Source organism: Silurus aristotelis, assembly GCF_946808225.1.
Source record: "Silurus aristotelis genome assembly, chromosome: 6".
Lineage (NCBI taxonomy): Eukaryota > Metazoa > Chordata > Actinopteri > Siluriformes > Siluridae > Silurus > Silurus aristotelis.
In genome coordinates this window covers 7,268,041-7,289,097 of record NC_139579.1, presented here as the reverse complement: position 1 = coordinate 7,289,097, position 21,057 = coordinate 7,268,041, and the positions used below count along the sequence as shown (strand labels likewise).

The 21,057-nt window shown below is 37.5% G+C and overlaps 1 protein-coding gene across 4 annotated transcripts; it reads left to right on the top strand.

The window, feature by feature from the left end:
• The first annotated feature begins 200 nt into the window (after nt 1-200).
• On the top strand, nt 201-21,032 carry pip5k1aa (phosphatidylinositol-4-phosphate 5-kinase, type I, alpha, a). 4 transcript variants are annotated; one of them, XM_083544330.1, is made up of 16 exons: nt 201-476; nt 2,597-2,683; nt 6,547-6,591; nt 7,302-7,336; nt 7,451-7,540; nt 7,949-8,079; nt 8,256-8,373; nt 8,472-8,624; nt 9,001-9,300; nt 10,198-10,385; nt 10,579-10,662; nt 10,767-10,815; nt 11,892-11,976; nt 12,435-12,641; nt 15,578-15,647; nt 18,071-21,032. In XM_083544330.1, the coding sequence occupies exons 2-15, from the start codon at nt 2,638-2,640 to the stop codon at nt 15,643-15,645; spliced, it is 1,599 nt and encodes a 532-aa protein (XP_083400456.1). In that variant the 5' UTR covers nt 201-476; nt 2,597-2,637; the 3' UTR covers nt 15,646-15,647; nt 18,071-21,032. The 4 variants fall into 4 exon arrangements, with proteins under 4 accessions (XP_083400456.1, XP_083400458.1, XP_083400457.1 ...); XM_083544331.1 differs by having other exon boundaries at nt 218-497; XM_083544332.1 differs by lacking the exon at nt 6,547-6,591.
• Nucleotides 21,033-21,057: the final 25 nt, after the last annotated feature.

Sequence of the window (21,057 nt, the reverse complement as noted above, 5' to 3'; positions counted from 1 at the left end):
AAGTACAATTTAACTGTATTATTTGTGTCTCCTTCAAAAATTGCTCATGATAAATTTTATATTTATTGTCTCCCCCCTACTGTTAAATTAAATGTACGCCCACGCTCCCCCGTCACTTTGCTAACTAGACAAAATGGGCCTTGAAGTGAAAGTGCCTCAAGCAGCCATGTTTGTGTAGCGCTGCAATTACACTGAGCAACCGCTATGTGGTGCACCTCAGCTTTTAATACGCAAAACCGCCAGGCTTTGAAGGATGTTATTAGAAAAGGAAAGGAAATGGATGCCAGTGAAAATATGCGTTGCAGTTCGGAGAAACACGGCGACTTAGGGGTGTCATTTTGAAAGAGAAGACGAAAAAGACTTGGAGGAGTGTGTAACAAGCAACCAAAACAACTTCACCCGGGGAATAAAAACATTCGGCTGCCTCGGAGGAGTCAACAAGTAAAGAGCGACCCATCAGCAGGAGAAAACAAGAGGTAAGGCGACTTGCCAGGAAGGTCGTGTGTTTAAAAACTTTTTCCAAAACATATTTAACTTCATTTAATGACCAATAATTTACGTATAAACCAAATGGGTAGGTGTTTTATGCAGCGAAATCGTTCCAAGTGTTGACTGTTTTGTTAGCAAGCTAAGAGTTTCAGTAGTAATCCAACCAGTTAGATTACATGTACATTCGTTGTGGAAAATGGTGTATGAGTCAGTATATCCTGCTGAATAACTACAATAACACACAAACACAAAAATAATTCGAACTACAACACATCCGTGGTCTAGCCTCTTTTATGAAGCTTTACTTTTCGCAGTAGAAGTTGCTCACTGTTTTCAGGGGGAAGTATGTAGAGCATGCTAGAAGTCGCTTGATGACGTCATTAAGTCGTATGCAGATCACTGTGTTCATCGTTACTATTTGAAAATCGCTCGGTCGATCAGATGTATAGAATAGAGTCGTCTTGTACAGACCTTTTTCTCTCTCAATATTTACAAAAGTACTATATAAGGATTAAAACCCTATATTTTATATTCTTGTATATTGCAGTGAAAGTGAGTCTAGTTCCTCGCTGTTATTACCTCCAAGCAAGAGGTATTCAGGTTACATTAAGGGAGGTGGTAGCTCAAGCTTCAAGCCCTGGTCTCATCAAGCTGCCACTCTTGGGGACCCTGAACAAGGCCCTTAAACCTCTGTACTCCAGAGGTGCTGTATCATGGCTGACCCTGTGCTCTAACTCCAACTTCCTAACAATGTTGAAATATGTGAAGAAAGCAGTTTACTGTGCTGTAAAGCCTAAATCCATATTAAAGACCAGATAGTCTCAGTTTAAGCAGTGCACGTGTGGCGTGTGTGGTCACTTGACTTGTGGACATGTGTGTGGAAACGCTACCTTTGTTGTATGGCGATATTTAAGCTTTAAGATCACCAACACTGAGCAGAGAGAGGAACTGTGCAAGATTTGCTAAATTGAAGTTGCTACATCATGTGGCATTATGACAAATCTGTAACAGATCTCACTGGTTCCGAGGTGGAAGAAAGAGGCGACAATTTAAGACAGTTTTCTTTTATTTTTCATTCCCTTTTGCCCCAAAGCTTTTTTTTCCCTCGTACTCACTCCGGGACACACACACACACACACACACACACTTGCGGTAAAGTCTATCTTTCCTCGACACCAAACTCATAACTCGCATATTGTCATGCTTTCACCTGGCATCCTCCTTTTACCCACACACATCCCTAAACACGCCGTCAGCTCCGCCTGGTACCCCCCCCCCTTCCGGGGACTATTACATCCTGCGTATACAGGGCCGTTTCTAGCCTTTAGTCCCCCCCCCCCATGTCTCTGCCCTCCCACCAAAATGCTTCACTCCCACACCATACAAAGAAATAGCAATCTTCTATAAAAATAAGGATAAACACATTGTAATAATAATAATGATTGCAAAATTGGCTGAATTCAAGTATGCAGGACATTCCTCTTTTTTTTTTTTTTTTTGAACAAAATGTTTCAAATATTTTATTTCTGTGAAGATTTACATGTTTTTATTTATTGTTCTATTTAATTCAGCTGTTTACTTTCATGCAAATGTTTATTTCACTTTGTTCAAAATGATTCGTCTTGAAAACCTTTATAGTTTTACAAATACACATTTCAGCATGAACACTAATCTATGTGGACTCGTGAAACCATTTATTGTATCGCATATCGCAATATTGACCACAATAATCGCAACGTGATGTTTTTCACCAAACCGTGCAGCCCTAAATATAAGATAACCAAAAAGGATGTGTATGCGTTTCTAATAAAGTGGTCAGTGAAAAAACACGATGAATCTACACAAATCGCACAAGACTGTAACACTGTAGGAATATGCCGCTGCCATCAGAATCCACATATTTAGGTGAATGGATTTCCCCTGTGTGTTACATGGTTTCAGTATTCTTGGAATAGAGTTTGTTAGCAAACATAACCAACATCCTCATATTGACCAAGCACTATTAAAACAAGTTATGTGACTTCTAATGACAAGTTGTTGTACCAGAACTATATTTATGCAAGTCATTGTATGTAAACAAATAAAACCTTTCTGTTTTTGATTCTAGACTCTGTAAGTGGAAGTGACTTATGAAACTTCCTCCAGAGAATGGCTACAGCTGGTCCAGTCTCCACCGAGGGAGGGAACCCCAGTAGTAAGTGTTCAAACTGAAAAGAATAAATCAAAGATGTAGATTTTGATCTTTTATGTGCAGACACTGGGTTTAAAAAATGTACATCCCCAGCTGTATTTTTCACTTCACCTTTTCAATTTAATGATCTGGATTTGTCTGCAAGTTTCTTTCTTACCCGTTAGGGTTTCCTTTAATGGGGGAGTTATCGTTCTGAGTGTTTCTAATGGGGTTTCTGGCTGTTAAGTCTTGCAAAGTGGCAGCACTGAGCCAAATAGCTGATACAGTTCTGTAAAAACTTACCAGATTAGTAAAACTTTATTTTCTAACATAAGCCTTGGTTAAATCAGCAACGTTTAGGCTGATCTTCACAAGCACACAGTGTCTGGCTGCTATGTAAAATATTTTTTTATATAGTCTTGTAGGGCTGTAGCTATCGATTATTTTAGTAATCCTGTATTCTACCGATTATTCCAACGATTAATTAAGTAATCGGGTAAGGCATACCTTTTCTTTTTTATTTTATTAAAGAGCAATACTAAACATACAAGAGAAACTAAGACACTTCTCTTTAAATGAACAAGACATTTGTTTACTTTATTAGTGCTAAAATTACACACAAAAATATCTGTGAAAACCAGTGGGCCGTGCATTTGGTACCTGGGCCTACAGTGGTGACTTACCCGACTTAATCCTCCACTTAATACCACCACTTTCCTTCGGCTTCTCCCATTAGGGGGTCGCCAAAGCGGATCATCCGTATTCATGATCCGCATGTTCGATTTGGCACATGTTTTTATGCTGGATGCCCTACCTAACGCAACCCTCCCCATTTAAACGGGCTTGGGACCGGCACTAAGAGTGCACTGGCTTGTGCAACCCTAATGGCTGGGGATCGAATTCGGGCCGCAGCGGTGAAAGCGCCGTATCCTAACCACTAGACCACCAGGGAACCTACCACTTAATACCACCACTATCATGTCACAATCATAGAAACCATCAATACTGTACAACGCGTGGCATCACAGAAAGAGAGGCATTTCACATATAGAGGGCCATTTTACTAAAGCAAGAAACCCAGTTAAAACTCTAAACCTCTACACTACAACCGCAACTGTGCACCTACATCATTTGGAGCAGTTCAGAATCAATATTTGTCTAATAACATGACAAAAACATTTAAAAATGTAAATAAAATACAACCTACTTACCAGAGATGCAGACTCATAATTTTCACCGCTCCTCAGAGGCTGTAAGCCAGTGGTACCGCTCGTATTCACTGGTCTGGAAGTGGTGAACAAACCCTTTCCCGGGCTGAGACGAGACCAAATAAATTTCTCTTAAAACGGCATAAAAAAAAGTCTAACTCTAATGTATTAATGTGTGCAGCGTGCCACACACGTGTTTTGCTAGTCAAGCTTGGCTGTAACAGTTTACCTCTGACTAAACAATCAGAGGATGGAAAAATGATGTTTTTCTGGGACAGCTAGCTGCCCTGATTTGTTAAAGAAACAGATACAATGCTAATAGAGACTACGGTCAAAAGGCCAGCAGTTCAGACTTTGCAGGCCCTGGGCAGATTAGATTGACATGGCAGCACATAAAAGCTGAAATCTGATTGGACAAAAAAATCTAACATACACGTACTGGAAGTAGTGTAGCCAAGAGAACAAGAGAAACTAATGAACTTTACACAGGCTTTAACGAAACACAGTGCCTGTTACACGGCTTGTATCTAAACAGTAGCCTACTAAGAAAGTCATTGTTCACTGTCTTCCTCCTTCCTTTTACAACTATTTCTCTCGGGAGTTTATCTTTTAGCATCGTCGTGCGTTTAAAAATCACCATCGGTGAAGCTTTTCTCCCGATGCCGTGCAGCTCAGAACACAGGTGAAGTGAGTTTTTTTCATGCCCGGTTGTTTTCAGCGTGACGAATGATTCGCATTTCCTGTAGACAGTCCGAGTGAGCGGCAGGTCAAACATCAGAGGAACCTCATCCATATTTATGATGTGGTGCGGCCCGATTCAGTGGGAGCTCATCTGATTTAATATAAAGAGTTTCATTGGTTCACCTGAACCCTTTCAACAATTGAATTGGTCTAATGTTATGGGGCTCAGTGTTTTGGCTTGAAGCTTGTTAAACCGGGAAAAACCCAGGAAAATCCATAAATTAGCCTCTTTATTGTTTAAGCCGCGGTTCCAAGCGTGGGAAAAAAGTAGCGTCTTATAGTCCGGAAAATACGGTAAATAAATTTTAGATTACTAAAAAAAAATTATAAAAGAATTGTTAACTTACTATATGGTGTTTTTTCTTTATATTTTAGTTTGAAAACTTTGCCCTGAAAAAGTTTGCTTAATTCCAACAATTTCTCGCAATTCCGACTTTATTTCTCATAGTCATCCAACATTTCTGGTGCATCCACCGGTAACCATGTTGTGAAGTTTGAAGCTGTTGGTGTATGAACGAGGCTCCTCTGCTTGATCTGTGGAATCGGAGGCTCAGTTTGATACAATGCAATTCTATTGATCTCCATTTTATTTTCAATGTGTAAAGCTTTCTGCCACTACACTCAACCAAATGAGGATGGGTTCCCCTTTTGAGTCTGGTTCCTCTCATAACATCTAAGGGAGTTTTTCCTTGCCACAGTTGCCATGGCTTGCTCATCAGGGATAAATGCACACCATTCACCTTAACTGTTGATTTCTTTAAAGCAGCTTTGAGACAATATCTGTTGTGAAAAGTGCTATATAAATAAACTTGACTTGACTTGACAGAGGGGGTGCTCGATTGAAATTGCGAGAAATAAATTCGCAGTTGCAGGGGGGGGGGGGACTCGCAAGGAGCAGAATAAAGTTGGAATTGCAAGAAGGGTCTTTTTCCCTGCCATTGTCACCACTGGCTTGTTCATCAGGGATAAACTTAAAAGGGTTAAACTTATAGGCACAACATATAAATATAAACAAATATAAATAAAAATGAGTATAGGTACATTATAATATAATTATCTCTGTGAAGCTGCTTCAGGACAATGTCCATTGTTCAGAAATAAAAGAATAGAAATAAATATATATTTTATTGAATATATATGAGACATAATGAATTTTGATATCACATACTATACTTTGGTGCATCATGATACGACTCCTTAATCTCCTCCACCATCTTCTAGTGGTTTTCTCGTTCTGACTTGTCTGGTTACAGTAAAACCTCTAATGTTTGCATTTGTTTTCAGTACAGTTTAAAAAAGAACTTCTAAAATTGTCACAATAAATGCTTACAATGCTTCTAGGATCAATGCTGCATATACTACAGCTCAAAACCTAGAATTTTTATCCTTGCGCTAGACAAAAAAAAAAGAAACACAGAAAACAGCCCCTCTACTTGGAATTTTGGGAATTTTAGTTTCTATCTGCATCGGAGTTCAGCACAGCAGCTCCGACTGTCAGCATTAAATAATGCATTACTTCATTACACTGCAAGTGCTATTTGTAGTATTTGTTAGATTGATCGCAGTAGATACTTTGTTGGTTAAATTTGTAACCCAGACCATATAGCGATACCTTTTTTTTTTTTTTTTTTTTTTTTTTTTTGAAAAGGGAAATGCATCATAAGCTGATGAACATTAATAGTTGCTTGGCAGCTTTATGCTTACAGTAAAAAGGAGCAATTATTGCATTTTCACCATTTTTTCCAGTATGGCCAAGGTTTGTTCCAGAGTTATGTTGAACGCAGCATTACTTATAGTCTTCTTTATGACTTGCTTTTGTAAAAAAATTTCAGGTTTGTCTATAAATATGCAATTTGTAGCAATTTACTCACATTACTTCAGAGCTGTTGTATGACCACTAAAAATCCTATTATGACTAGTGATATATTTGTCCTTCAGATGCAGTTTCTATGTTTTGGAGGATGAGATTGTTTCCTCAGAGAGGTACAAGCGCATGGGTGTGTGTCAATGCCTGCGTTGATGTTTAAGTCTTATTTTGCTTGTGGTACTGCAGATACTTTTAGTGTGTGCAGATGTTTTGTAGTGTCTGTGTGTGTGTGTGTGTGTGGGGGGGGGGTGTTTGTACAGGGCAGGTGTTTGTGCACTGTGTGCCTTATCTGCCAGTGTGACACTTTAACCAGACGGAATCAGTGTGTGTATGTGTTCACCTCTCAATGATTGTTCAGAGGAAATATGTAACATCCTTAGCAAATTGGTTTCGATTGTACAGGTAGGTCAGAACAATTTCGTGACTGTCCTGTTCAAAACATATTCCAAAAGAGCAAAATTGTTTGAAACTCAGTTCATCCGATTCCTGTTTTTAGCTGACAGAGTTGGAACTCGATTTAGAAATGCATATCTGCTCACCGCAGTTGTAAATAGTGGTTATTTGAGCTGTTGCATCCATCCTGTCAACTAAGTCAGAACTCCTAAACCACTTCCTTTTTTTTTTTTTTTTTTTTTTTTTTTTGGTATGAAAAATCCCAGGAGATCAGTCACCAGCTTGCCAAAAGTCACTGAAATCACTATTTTCCTGTATCTGTGTAATATTATGCATTGTGCAGCTGCTACGTAGGCTAGCTGCATGCATAAGCAGGCATTCAGGTCCTAGAAGCCTGTACTTATTAATGAAATTTATCTCTACACAAATGCAGGACCTGCTGGACCTCTTAGGATGGCGTCTGTTGAAGTAAGAATCCTTTCTCCTTTGCATTACTTTCACAATATCATTGTCATTTAAAGTGTCAAATTGTATTCTTGAGACAGTGTAAGATATTTTGCGTCTGTAACTAATAATTCACAGGGCCAGGCCTCTCTGAGTGCGTCACAGACCAATAAGAGAACTATCGGCCATCGTGGGATTGACCCTACCGGGGAGACTACATACAAAAAGGCAAGAACGTTAATTGAGGATGTGTATAACCATACACAGTGTTTCAATTGCTGTACTAACTCTAAACTAAGTTCCTTTTTTTTCTGGTTAATTGTTAAACGTAGCTGGTTTTGATTTACAGTTTAGAAATTGGAAAACTGAATTTTACCAAAAACTATAGACACACAAGTTTAAAGGAGTGTTTTACGTACATATGCCTTTCGGGCAAATTCCCTTCCGTAGTGAAAGCAGAATTTAGACATTGCAAAACAATACAAGTTAATTGTGTAACAATGTGCAGTGCCAATTCTCCAGTGCTTTGTAACCTTTCATTAACACCTGTTATTGTTACTAAAGGCTTTGAATTGATGGTTTAGGTTATTAAAGGTGCATCATCAAGTGTCTTTTTCATCTATCTTATCTTGTTAGACAACCTCATCTGCTCTGAAAGGTGCAATCCAGCTGGGCATAGCACACACAGTGGGCAGCTTGAGCCAGAAGCCAGAGAGAGATGTTCTTATGCAGGACTTTGAAGAAGTGGAGAGCATTTTCTTTCCCAGGTGTGTTCTTAAAAGTGAAGATGACAACTAGGTGTAAATGCACTGTGCAAATAGCTTTACCACAATATGTACAGTCCTAATTGCACATTTGTTCCCTAAAACTGCTAACAGTTCCTTTTTTTGTTTTCTCTCTCTTCCTCTCTTTCTCTCTCTCTGTCATTTTCTTTCACAAAAAGCGAGGGCAGTAATTTAACTCCTGGCCACCACCATGGCGACTTCAGGTTTAAAACCTATGCTCCAGTTGCCTTCCGCTACTTCAGAGAGATGTTTGGGATTCGGCCTGATGACTACCTTGTTTGTTCTTCACTTACTTATACTTATTCTACTTATAGGCAGATCTGCCTGTACAATACAGATTGAATTGTTTGTTGGTGTGCTTGTGTGTTTTGCAGTATTCTCTGTGCAACGATCCTCTGATCGAGCTTTCAAACCCTGGGGCCAGTGGATCTGTGTTTTATGTTTCAAGTGATGATGAGTTCATCATTAAAACTGTCCAGCACAAGGAGGCAGAGTTCCTGCAAAAATTACTTCCTGGATACTTTATGGTAAGAAAAATGTGCCACTATTAAACTTCCATGTACTTATCATTTAAATTGTCACAGCAATCTAAGTATTTATAAAAAACATCAGTTTCAAAATTTTTACTGCAAAAGAAAAACAATTGTATTGCCATCATTAAAATGACTACATATAAAGCAAGTGTACCCCTTAATATTTATTTAACTGTAATTCCAAATGGGACAGACTTTATTGTGAGAGCACCAGGTTACGTAGTTATAGTGAGGCTATTTACAAATGTAACACTATTATGCATATTTAGAAATTTGGGTATGCATATGATTTGGATCACATCCAGTTGACACATACCTATGCATTTTATTTTGGAAGTTATTTTTATGATTCACGAACCTTTTCTCTCAGAACCTGAACCAGAACAAGCGTACCCTTCTTCCAAAGTTCTATGGACTGTACTGCATTCAAGCCGGAGGGAAGAACATCCGCATCGTAGCAATGAACAACCTACTGCCACGCGCCGTGCCCATGCGCCTCAAATACGACCTGAAGGGTTCCACATATAAGCGTCGTGCCTCCCCTAAGGAGAGAATGAAGAGTCTTCCTACCTATAAAGACTTAGACTTCATGCAGGACCTGCCCGATGGCCTTCTACTAGAGACGGATCACTACAACGCACTATGCAAGACCATCCAACGAGACTGCCTGGTATTTATAATTAAATATAATTAAATAATAGATCAAATCGGTAAACATAGAAAAAAGAATAACTTGAGGATAGATATACTGGAGTTAATGAAACAAAGAAGAATGTAGCTGTAGAATATCAGCATGATGCAGTGGAAAACAACGTATCTATTTTTGATACCTGAATGTGAATGAACTACATGTTCTGCTTTCAAAGTGCAACAACCCCCCCCCCCCCCCGCCCCCACTGGGTTTGGCATGATGCTTTCTAGTTTTACATGTGGCTTCAGTGTTAAAATACAATTTAAGAACTCTGTATATCAATTAAATGTAATGTACAGTAATTTCCTATTTTACCGCAGTATGAATCTCAGTTCCTGTAATCTCGGAATCCCCCGCTTTATCGCAGAATTGCAACTAATTTGTTTTCCCATATAGGGAGTTTCTTTTATGGAGTTTTATGTTGAAATAATGAAATGTATTCATTCATTCATTCATCTTCTCCCGCTTATCCGTAATTCGGGTCGCGGGGGCAGCAGTCTAAGCAGATTCCCCAGACACTTCTCCGTGTCCAGGGATCGGGCTGTTAAGGCCCCCGCCTTCGACTGCTGCCCAATCCTCTCAGCACCGGTCTCTTACGGTCCCTCCTGCAGGTGGTGAGCCCACGGGAAGTGAAATGTATTAATAAAAATATAATTATTCATTATAAAATGAAGTAAAATGGTAATACAGTACCGTATACATAAATAGCATTTTTGGTGTGGCGTCCGTTTATTCTCGGGGGGCGGTTTTGGAACGCAACCACTGCGATAAACGGGGGATTACTGTATATCAGTTATCAGCTATTCCATTATGTAAATTGGACATTCTCTATTAAGTTTAACACGTCTTGATTTTTGCATTGTGTCTACATTTTAGCTGCTGCAGAGCTTCAAGATCATGGACTACAGTCTACTGTTGGGGATTCACAATGTGGACCTGGCTGAAGAAGAAGGTTCTATGCCAGTGCAGAAAAGGAATCAGGGCCAGAAGCCCCTCTACTGCACAACTATGGAGGCGATCCAAGGCGAGGTCAAGGGCAAGGCTACACCACAGTACAGTGAGAGGTTAGACACAGCCATTGTAAAAAAAAGCTTTTAAAAGTTTTGGACAACCAAACATTTGTAGAAAGTAGTTTAATGTTTGACCTCAGCACCACTGCTCTTTCTCATTGCTTTATGTGTATATGTTTATAGGTTTATTTAGACTTTCTATCAGTATCCATGATCATATTTTTTTTTTGTTTCCTTATCACCACAGCACGGGAGGAGTGCCAGCACATAACTCAAAGGGGGAAAGGTTGCTGATCTTTATTGGTATTATTGACATCCTTCAGTCTTACAGGTACCAGGCTTTAATAAATGTACATTCTTGACACGGGTTACTTGCAAGTAATGTCCATTCTTTGTGACCAATATGAAATTTGACACTTTTTTATATATGTTCAGGTTGGTGAAAAAATTGGAGCACTCCTGGAAAGCCCTGGTTCATGATGGGGTATGTCTTTTGTTAACAGCTATACAGTAACGTTTCATTTTTAATTGTTATAACAGCATTCTTGAATTCTCAAATCTAATTGGTCCAAACATGTTGATTCATTTTTAAGTAGTAATAGTAGTTTGTATAGTATCGGTGATATAAAAAAAATCCCACATACTAAAAAGAAACTTTGCATTTATTGACAATATTGTGTACCATATAGTATTTCTTAATTAATAAAGTTGTTTTTAATTGTTATGTATGTTGAGCATCCACCATTCCAAGTTCTTGTGCATTAACTGTATATAGAAACAATAACATAATAAAGTGCATTCATTTAAACCTATCTGAGCTATTGTCTGAGCTGTGCTGTCGTATAAAGATGATGCACACCTTCTGACCAATCATATTCAAGAATTCAACTGTGCTGTATACATTTTATGTATATCAATGTGCTTATTTTACATTGTTCTAATATGCCATGGTTTTACAGCTATAACTAATTCACAATTAACATGACGGGTGAACACCTAGGAAAATTCATAAGTCTGATTTTTTTTCCAATTAATTTTTTGTTATTTTTGCATTGTGCATATGAAAATGCTCTTGCATTCAATATTAAACATTGCTGTTAGTTCTGCTCTTGTTTTTCAATGATCTGATTTCACCAACTATCAAGTGATTATTAAAGATTTCTTTTTCTTGGCTTCACCATTGTCCTGCCAAGTTTTCATAATGCGTTGGACATTTATTACCCTAATTTTAGTAATTTCAGCAGTGTTCTCAGTTATTTTTTTTGCTTGATAAAAGCCAATTTTATCTTTCTGAGAAAGAGTGACAATCTTTTTTTATACATACACAGGATATATTTTCCCATATGGTTATTTAAGAGAAACTAGAAGCTACTCACTGCATCATTTAGAGATTTATAACTTTTTGCAGTTTAAACCTATAAATCACTGCAGTAATTATCTAGTGGAAGGCTCTTATCTATTTGCTTACTTAAATTGACGTGTTGAAAATTTGTATTTGTTTTTTCTTCTTGGACAGGCAGTGTATTTTATTTTCATATTTCCTACACTTGTCTTCTATAGGATACAGTGTCTGTACACAGGCCTGGCTTCTATGCAGACCGCTTCCAGAAGTTCATGTGCAATACAGTTTTTAGGAAATCATCGTGTAAGTCCAAGTTATGTCATGTCTCCAGGTGTCTGTTAATGTCAAAGTCATCCAAGGTTAAATGTTTTTGTCTGGTAGCAAGGTGACTGTAATTATTATTATTATTATTATAATATGTATTTATTGATTGTGAAATGCCTTCATGAAAGCTGATTGGCTGACAGTGTATACTTGTATACTTGTGTATATACAATCATTATCAAAAATCCACCTACAGATTTGCACATGATTCAGTACACCAAATCTTCTTCTTATTGTTCCTGAGAAACTTTTTTAAACTTAGTTCTACTCTTTATATATAGACAAAACCTTTCATCTTTTTCATCTAATATAGGACAAACAGTAAGTGCTTACATCTCGCTTGCTTGCGTGGCAGGAAGGAGTATGACTTACTGACCAAATTTCTAGTCTGCAGACCCCACAAAAAAAGAGGAAATTCTTTACTTCCTCTTCCCTAGTAAAAACATCCCCTTCTAAGAAGGTGCGAGGACCCATTGCAGGGCAACGCAAGGCAAACAGTGCAGTGGGTGGACAAAGCCAGCCTGGTCAGCTGTCAGTTATGGTAGCACAAGGCAACTCGGAACAAACTCAGTCAGACGAGGAGTCGACTCCCGTACTTGGTGACAGTGCTGTATCTCCCACCTCAGACACACCAGGAAGTGGAGGTAAAGGGGTGGAGGGATAGGATGGTGGCATCTTTTTTTAATGCAAATAACACTGTTTTTGTATGCAGGGAAATGAATCAGGGAATGTTATATATTGTGAGAAATATATCATATATACACACAGGTGAATCTCAATAAATTTGTATGTTGTGGAAAAGTTAATTTATTTCAGTGATTTAACTCAAATTGTGAATTAAATGCACACTGACTGAAGTAGTTCAAGTCTTTGGTTCTTTTAATTGTGACGATTTGGGCTCACATTTAACAAAAACCTACCAATTCGCTATCTCAAAATTGTAATACTTCTTTAATCCAATAGAAAAAAATAATTTTTAGTGAATTGTTGGCCTTCTGGAAAGCATGTTCATTTACTGTATATGTACTCAATACATGGTAGAGGCTCCTTTTGCTTTAATTACTGCCTCAATTCGGAGTGGCATGGAGGTGATTAGTCTGTGGCACTGCTGAGGTGGGATGGAAGCCGAGGTTTCTTTGGCAGTGGCCTCCAGCTCAGCATTTTTGATTCTCTTGTTTCTTATTTTCCTCTTGACAATTCAGGTCTGGTGAGTTTGCTTGCCAGTCAAGCACACCAACACTATGGTCATTTAACCAAAATTTGGTGCTTTTGGCAGTGTGAGCAGGTGCCAAATCCTGCTGGAAAATTAAATCGGCATCTTTAAAAAGCTGGTCAGCAGAAGAAAGCATTAAGTGCGCTAAAGTTTCTTGGTAAACATGTGCAGTGACTTTGGTTTTCAAAAAACACAGTGGACCAACACCAGCAGATGACATGACTCCCCAAATCATCACAGACTGTGGAAACCTAACATTGGACTTCAAGGAAACTTGGGCTATGAGCTTCTCCACTCCTCCTCCAGACTCCCAAGACCTTGGTTTTCAAATTAAATACAAAACTTCTCATCTGAAAAGAGTTCTTTGGACCACTGGGCAACAGTCCAGTTTTTCTTCTCTTTAGCCCAGGTAAGATACCTCAGACATTGTCTGTGGTTCAGGAGTGGCTTAACAAGAGGGATACGACAACTGTAGCCAAATTCCTTGACACGTCTGTGCGGTGGCTCTTGATGCCTTGACCCCAGCCTCAGTCTGTTCCTTGGCAATTAACGTTTTTGGCTTCCCCTCCTTGTGAAGGGTGTCAATGATTGTCTTCTGGACAAGTGTTAGATCAGCAGTCTTCCCTATGATTGTGTAGCCTAGTGAACTAAACTGAGAGACCATTGTGAAGGCTTAGGAAACCTTTGCAGGTGCTTCGAGTTGATTAGCTGATTGGCATGTCACCATATTCTCATTTTTTTTGAAATAGTGAATTGGTGGTTTTTTGTTAAATGTGAGACAAAATAGTCACAATTAAAAGAACCAAAGACTCAAACTACTATTGTCAGTCTGTGTGCATTTAATTTATTTTATACACCAGTTTCACAATTTAAGTTAAATTACTGAAATAAATTTTTCCATGACATTCTAATTTATTAATATGCACCTCTATGTATTTATTTATATCTATGTATTATAGATAATATATAATGACTATACAGTGTTCCTTATTTTTGTGCATGTTTGTCACACTAATGTTTCAGCTCTTTAAACTAATTTAAATATTGGTAAAAGATAACACAAATGAACACAAAATGCAGTTGTTAATTGAAGGTTTTTTTTATTGAGGTAAAAAAAAAATCCCAAACTACATGGCCCTGTGTGAAAGTGTTTGCACCCATGTTAAAACTGTGGTTTATCACACCTGAGTTGAATTTCTCTAGACACACCCAGGCCTGATTACTGCCACACCTGTTCGCAATCAAGAAATCTATTCAATAGGACCTGCCTGACAAATTGAAGTAGACCAAAAGAGCCTTAAACGCTAGACATCATGCCGAGATCCAAAGAAATTCAGAAATAAATGAGTAAGAAAGTAATTGAGATCTATCAGTCTGGAAAAGGTTATAAAGCCAAAGCTTTAGAACTGGCAAAAACATGGAACAGTGAAGAACCTTCCCATGAGTGGCCGGCCGACTAAAATTACCCCAAGAGCGACTACTCCAGGAGGTCACAAAAGACCCCACAGTAACATCCAAAGATCTGCAGGCCTCACTTGCCTCAGATAAGGTCAGTGTTTATGACTCCACCATAAGAAAAAGACTGTCCACCTCTGAATGGCTGAGAAAAAACAAAATGAAGACTTTGGAGTGGCCTAGTCAAAGTCCTAACCTGAATCCTATTGAGATGCTGTGGCATGACCTTAAAAAGGCGGTTCATGCTCGAAAACTCTCCAATGTGGCTGAATTACAACAATTCTGCATAGATGAGTGGAGCAAAATTCCTCCACAGCACTGTAACAGACTCATCGCAAGTTATCGCAAACACTTGATTGTAGCAGTTGTTGCTGCTAAGAGTGGCCCAACCAGTTATTAGGTTTAGGGGTCAAACATTTTTTCACATGGGGCCATGTAGTTTTGGATTTTGTTTTCCCTCAATAATGAAAACCTTAATTTTAAAACTGCATTGTTAATTTGTGTTATATTTTACTAATATTTAGGTTAGTTTGATGATCTGAAACAAAGTGTGAAATCAGGGCCAACACTTTTTCACACCACTGCATGTATGTATGTATGTGTATATATATGTGTATACACAGTGTGTATGTATGTGTGTGTGTGTGTGTGTGTGTGTGTGTGTGTGTGTGTGTGTGTGTGTATATATATATATATATATATATATATATATATATATATATATATATACATACACACACACATATGTATATATATATATGTGTGTGTGTGTGTGTGTGTGTGTGTGTATATATACATATATATATATATATATATATTAGTATACTGTGTGTATATAATCGTGCATATTCCTGCATAATCACTTAGTCTGCCTACATGAATATTTCTTTGAAATGCCATTCATTTTAACAGAGAACGAGCCTCACCCTGACTTCTCTGCTACTCCTCTTGCAAGAGACATGGCAGATACAACACTCTAAAGGTGGGTACATTTACGTGCAGTTTTCTTTAATAATACATATTTTCTGTATGCAGTCGACCTTGTAATGTTAGATCTGTGAGCAGTGTCGTGCACATGATGCCTCACTGATGACTCCTTACTTGCATGGAGGGTCTGCAGCAAATGATTATGTTCTAGTAATGATCTACCTGAAGTGGATGTTAGATTTGTTAGTTAATTCAAATTTCCTTTTAATCTACCAGCAAACACTACATATTTTCTAATGGAAGGAGAAGTACTGCCAAAAATGTGTCAAAAGCTTAATTTAATATTCACATCTAACAGCAGAATGAGGAAAATGTGATCCGATGTACAACTGAGGCATGTTTTTTTGTGGGTGTGCCAAATGGGTTGGTTGAATATTTCAGTCACACAGGTTGGCATGAATAGTGTGGAAACAAAAAACATCCAGTGTGGGTGGAAATGCCTTGGTTAAGCGGAGTCAGAGGAGAATGGCCAGACTGGTGTGGTAACCTGCAGGTTACCTTAAACTTTGTAGGCATTCACCTCAATTTCCATGTGTTGTGAACTCCGACTTACCACAGTTGTACAGAGTGGTTATAAGGTACCACAGCCTTTACTGTAGGCTGCTGATTCTCCTCCAGTCCTCTTTCATCAACAAAGTGTGTCTGCTTTGAGCATTGCCATGCCTACTGCAACATGCTCCAGTGTGTGTGTGTGTATGCAGTGTGTACGACAGAAGAGTTTTGTGTTTAACTGTTTGCCTGTAAGTTGTCTCAAAGCTGTTGTTTAAATGTAGGCCTAAAATATGAGCTAATACTATGATGCAAGGCTTTTAGAAATTGTTTTGAGTTGAATATTTTGGATAATCTGATGCAAGCAAAAAAAAAAAAAACCTTTGGATTTTTTTTCTGGAATGATTTTGCACGTGGCAACAGCACCACCAAGCGGCATGGTTTAGTTTGTTTGTTTGTTTGTTTATTTATTGATTTATTTATTTAATATAAAGCAAGATGCACATAGGTCCTAAGAGAGTATAGAAAAGGTCAGAAGGAGTTGCATTGTGTGTTGTGGATTAAGAGAAAGCATACGACAGGGTGCCGAGAGAGGAGTTGTGGTATTGTATGAGGAAGTCAGGTGTATCAGAAGTATGTGAAGGGAGGGCAGTGGAGTGATGCGGTTGCAGTGGGAAAAGTTGGAGAAGGTGGATGAGTTGATGAAGGTGGAAGAAAGATGGGAGGTGGAGCTGGAGGTAGCAGAGCTAAAGATGTTTAGGTTTGCGTGGGGAGTGATGACGATGGACAAGATTAGAAACTAGTTTATTAGAGGGACAGCGCATTTAGGACATTTTGGAGACAAGGTGAGGTAGGTGAGATTGAGATGGTTTGGCCATGTGCAGAGGAGGGATATGGGGTATATCGGTAGGTAAATGCTGAAGATGGAGCCACCAGGAAGGAGGACAAGAGGAGGCTTATGGCTGTGGTGAGGGAAGACATGTAGGTAGTTGGGTTGAAAGAGGCAGATGTAAAGGACAGGGGGGGTATGGAGACAGATGATGGGCTGTGGCATCCCCTAATGGAAGAAGCCGAGCGAAGTAGTAGTACGTAGGTCCTTAAAGAGGCCACGCATTATAATTTTCTTTCTTTCTTGTTTTCTCGTGATCTTGACTTATTTTTCTTAAAATAAATGTTGTTTTTCCATTATCACAACTTAGTTTAAATGGTATCTTTTATGCGTCATTTGGTACCCATGCAGACGTCCCTTTCCCTCAAGTTGGGTACAGGGTTACTATATTGTCTTTGATGATAAAGTTGCAGACCTCACAGCCTCCTTCTCAAGTGTCGGACACTTATGTGTAAGTCATCAGTCACTGACAGACACAGAGCTGTTTCAGTTTGAATGAGTCCCTGATCAGAGGAAAAGCAAATGAGATCATCCATGATGCTGCAATGATGATTCTTTGAGAACATGCTTTTACTCCAGTTGCACATAAGTTAAGTACTGATCACAAAGAAACAACTTTCATGTTGAGATCATGAGAATTTTATATATATATATATATATATATATATATATATATATATATATATATATATATATATACACACACACACACACACAATTATAATGCATGGCCTCTTAGGACTTCCATAAAGATATGATTATTGTCTACCCATTAACTTTCAAATGTTAGTATTTGCATTAGATATTTGCACATTAAAATCTACCTACGAAATAAAACCAAAAGCAATATTTTTCCTCGTACGCATAAATGTAGAGGTGATAAACGGAGATACAGAGTTTTAACATTTTACTGTTTGCCTTGTGTGGTGGTTTTATTATTTATTTTGTTTGTTAAAGAACTGTAACATATTCTTGCTAATGAGAATGAAAAAAGAGGCAAAATCATAAAGACGATCACTTTTTGTGTTATTTCCTCTTAGGAACGGTGATATACTGCATTAAAGAAGACAGCCAGAGGTTTTAATGGATGGACATCAGCAGACAGTAATGAGAAGGTGCAAAGAGAAAGTACTTTACACTGCAGCAAGGCACACATAAGCTGTTAAAAGTGTTCCCTGGGTGTCCTCTGCATCCAGGGTTGCTGCTAAAGGACATTGTGTTAGCAATCCCACAACCACATGCCAAATATGAATTCTTTAAAATACTTAAGTAAAATTAACGGTTCCTTTTATTATTATTTTTTCCTCTTTCCCACCTTCCTGTGAAATGCATGAAGATTCACATGGAAGGTTTTTTTATTTTATTATTATTTGAACATGTTTAACACTGAGCCATTAATGGTCCCTTGCTTGGGTAAGCAGTTCGAAATGGACTGCTTTGTTTTATTGGTGGAGCAGGAAATGTTTTTTTTTTTTTTTTTAAGCAAATAATTAAAAATATACAGAGGGTGGAAATACAGACTGGTTTTAAATACAAAAAAATGGCGAGGCACATTTGCCAACGTGACCAATATTTAGTCAACTCAATGAGTAAATGGTTAGGAGAGGTGCAGTATTAAGGGTACAGCACAATACGGAGCTCTGGAGAGAAGGGAGTAGGGTGAAATATTTAAATTCACGGTTTCTGATCTTTGATCTTTATGATGAGAGAAACTGCACACACAGAAATATATGCATTTTAAAAACGGTGTACATACATAATTAGTGGTTGTAGTGATCATCATATTATTCAGCCCTACTGCAGAACTTATGCAAACGTGATTAAAGCCAGAAAACTGTCAGTTGAGCTATAGAAATATGATGTCTCCTTTACCATCCTGTATTATATTGTTCCGATTCTTGCCGGATAAAAAGTTTACTCAACTTGCAGTAATGGCACTTCTACTATAAGACACATTGCTTTGCTTGCATTCTTCAGGTTTATTTTTTTTTCTTCTTAGTATTAATGTATGCAAATTTATATTTTCATAGTTTCTTTCTATTAATTTCTCTATGTTCATTTCGTTCTAAATGGGGTGTTTGATTTTTGTCTCTCTTATGTTTCATGCTTCCAGCGGCCTGTGCACTTGCCCTTTTATAAAGTTGACAAAATGCAAACATGCTGTGTCAGGAACATGCTTTGCACTTTACAGGTGATCAAAACGTGTGTAAAGCTGGCAGACAGTTCTTGTTCGGTTTGGGTTACACAAGAATTTACAGGCTTGATGTTCTAATTAAATATAGGGGTGTAACGGTACATATATGCGTACCAAAGTTTTTCGGTACAGGGCTTTCGGATCGTAACGGTTACAATCTGTGTTCCCTCAGGAAAATAAGCGGTGGACCACAAGTTTTAGTCTCCACCTCAAACTTTAAGCACGTTTGTTTCATTACTTTGATTCTTCAATACATACACAACAATACCAGGGGTATACAAAAAAAAACTATAGTTAGCGCAGTGTCACTGTGGCTAACCAGGAAGTGGCTAGCGGCTAACGCTAGCACTGTGGTTTTAGCTTTTTATGTTTAGCTTCAAGAATTTCTCTTTAAAAGTAAAAAATCCTGACAATTTCACAAATCAAGGGAGTGAATGAAGACTGAAGTTTGCTGAAATAAGTAGAATTGTTAAGTAAATCATATCTTGAGAAAATAAAATATTAAATGTAAAACACACACACACACACACCTTTATTACTCAAATGGGGTCTTACCCAGTTTAATCAACATAATAAAGTCTATTGCGTTAATTTTATTTATTCCATTTTATAAAAACAAAATGATTTTATATATTATTTAACCGAGCAGACAATTTATTTAAAGTTATTATAAAAAAATGTCAACTGTTCAAATGTTGATTATCACATATAATAACAATAATAGTAATAATAAACTGTTAGTTATAAATGACAAGCAATTTGGTTTTGCATTTCTTCCCTCTAAATGTACCAAAACTGAGCTGTGACTTAAGAACCAAGGTTTGTACCGAACCGCGAATTTTGTGCACGTTACACCCCTATTTAATAATATACATTTTTTAAATAAGTGCACCTATTTGTTTCAGCTTTTTCTTATTGTTTCCCAACTAAGCCTTGTGACATGTTTATCTAAACGGTGCTGTCTGGATTTTTTTTTATTATTATTATTTTTATTGTATTTTTCCTTAATGTGATGCAGCATTTTAATTTTGGGATATGTCTCAGTTTTATTTGGACTGAATTGGATTTTTAAGAGCCTTTCTTGCCCAGTATGTGGTGATTACTGTTTTTGCACAAAAAAATATGCATTTGCTCTGAAAAGTTAACATATTTTTACAGTGCCTTACATATTCATATTAGATTAATCATAAATTAAGATTTATAAACATCAAAATAAAAAAGGTATTGTAGATTTGAATTTCTGTCGTAGACGTGATTTTCAGCAAATGATCAGAGTTTATTGTGCTAATGAAAACCATTTTAGGATACAAGCATTGAAAAATAAGTATTTATTTATATATATTTTATTCCTTGTGTTGTAAAAAAAATAAAAACCCTAATGTAATAAGTACTTCCTTTTGGTTTATGCAGTACAGTAAAAAAAAAAAAAAAAAAAAAATGCTGATCTGTTTCCTAGTTTCTATAAAACTGCATGTTACAGATTTTTATTGTTTTTAGGTGAATCTTCATTTTATACTCTTGGCTGTGCTGAAAGTGCCTGACTGGGTTTATAACAAGGTTGTTTCATTATTAATAGTATCTCCGGATGTCTTAAAGGAATTTATGCATATCATGTTCTTCTTTTTTTATTTTTTTTTATTACTGTATGTATGATTTGAGATGAGTTTTTTTTTAATGAGGTGCTCAAAGCCTTACTAAGACACTTTATACTGTTTTGTTTATCTTTCATTTGCCACCTTTCTGTAGCTCCTTAAAATGAGGTCAATAAAAGCAACTTGACAAATCAACAGTTAAGTAAATCTAACATACTTAGTCTCTGTCTGCAAATCCTTT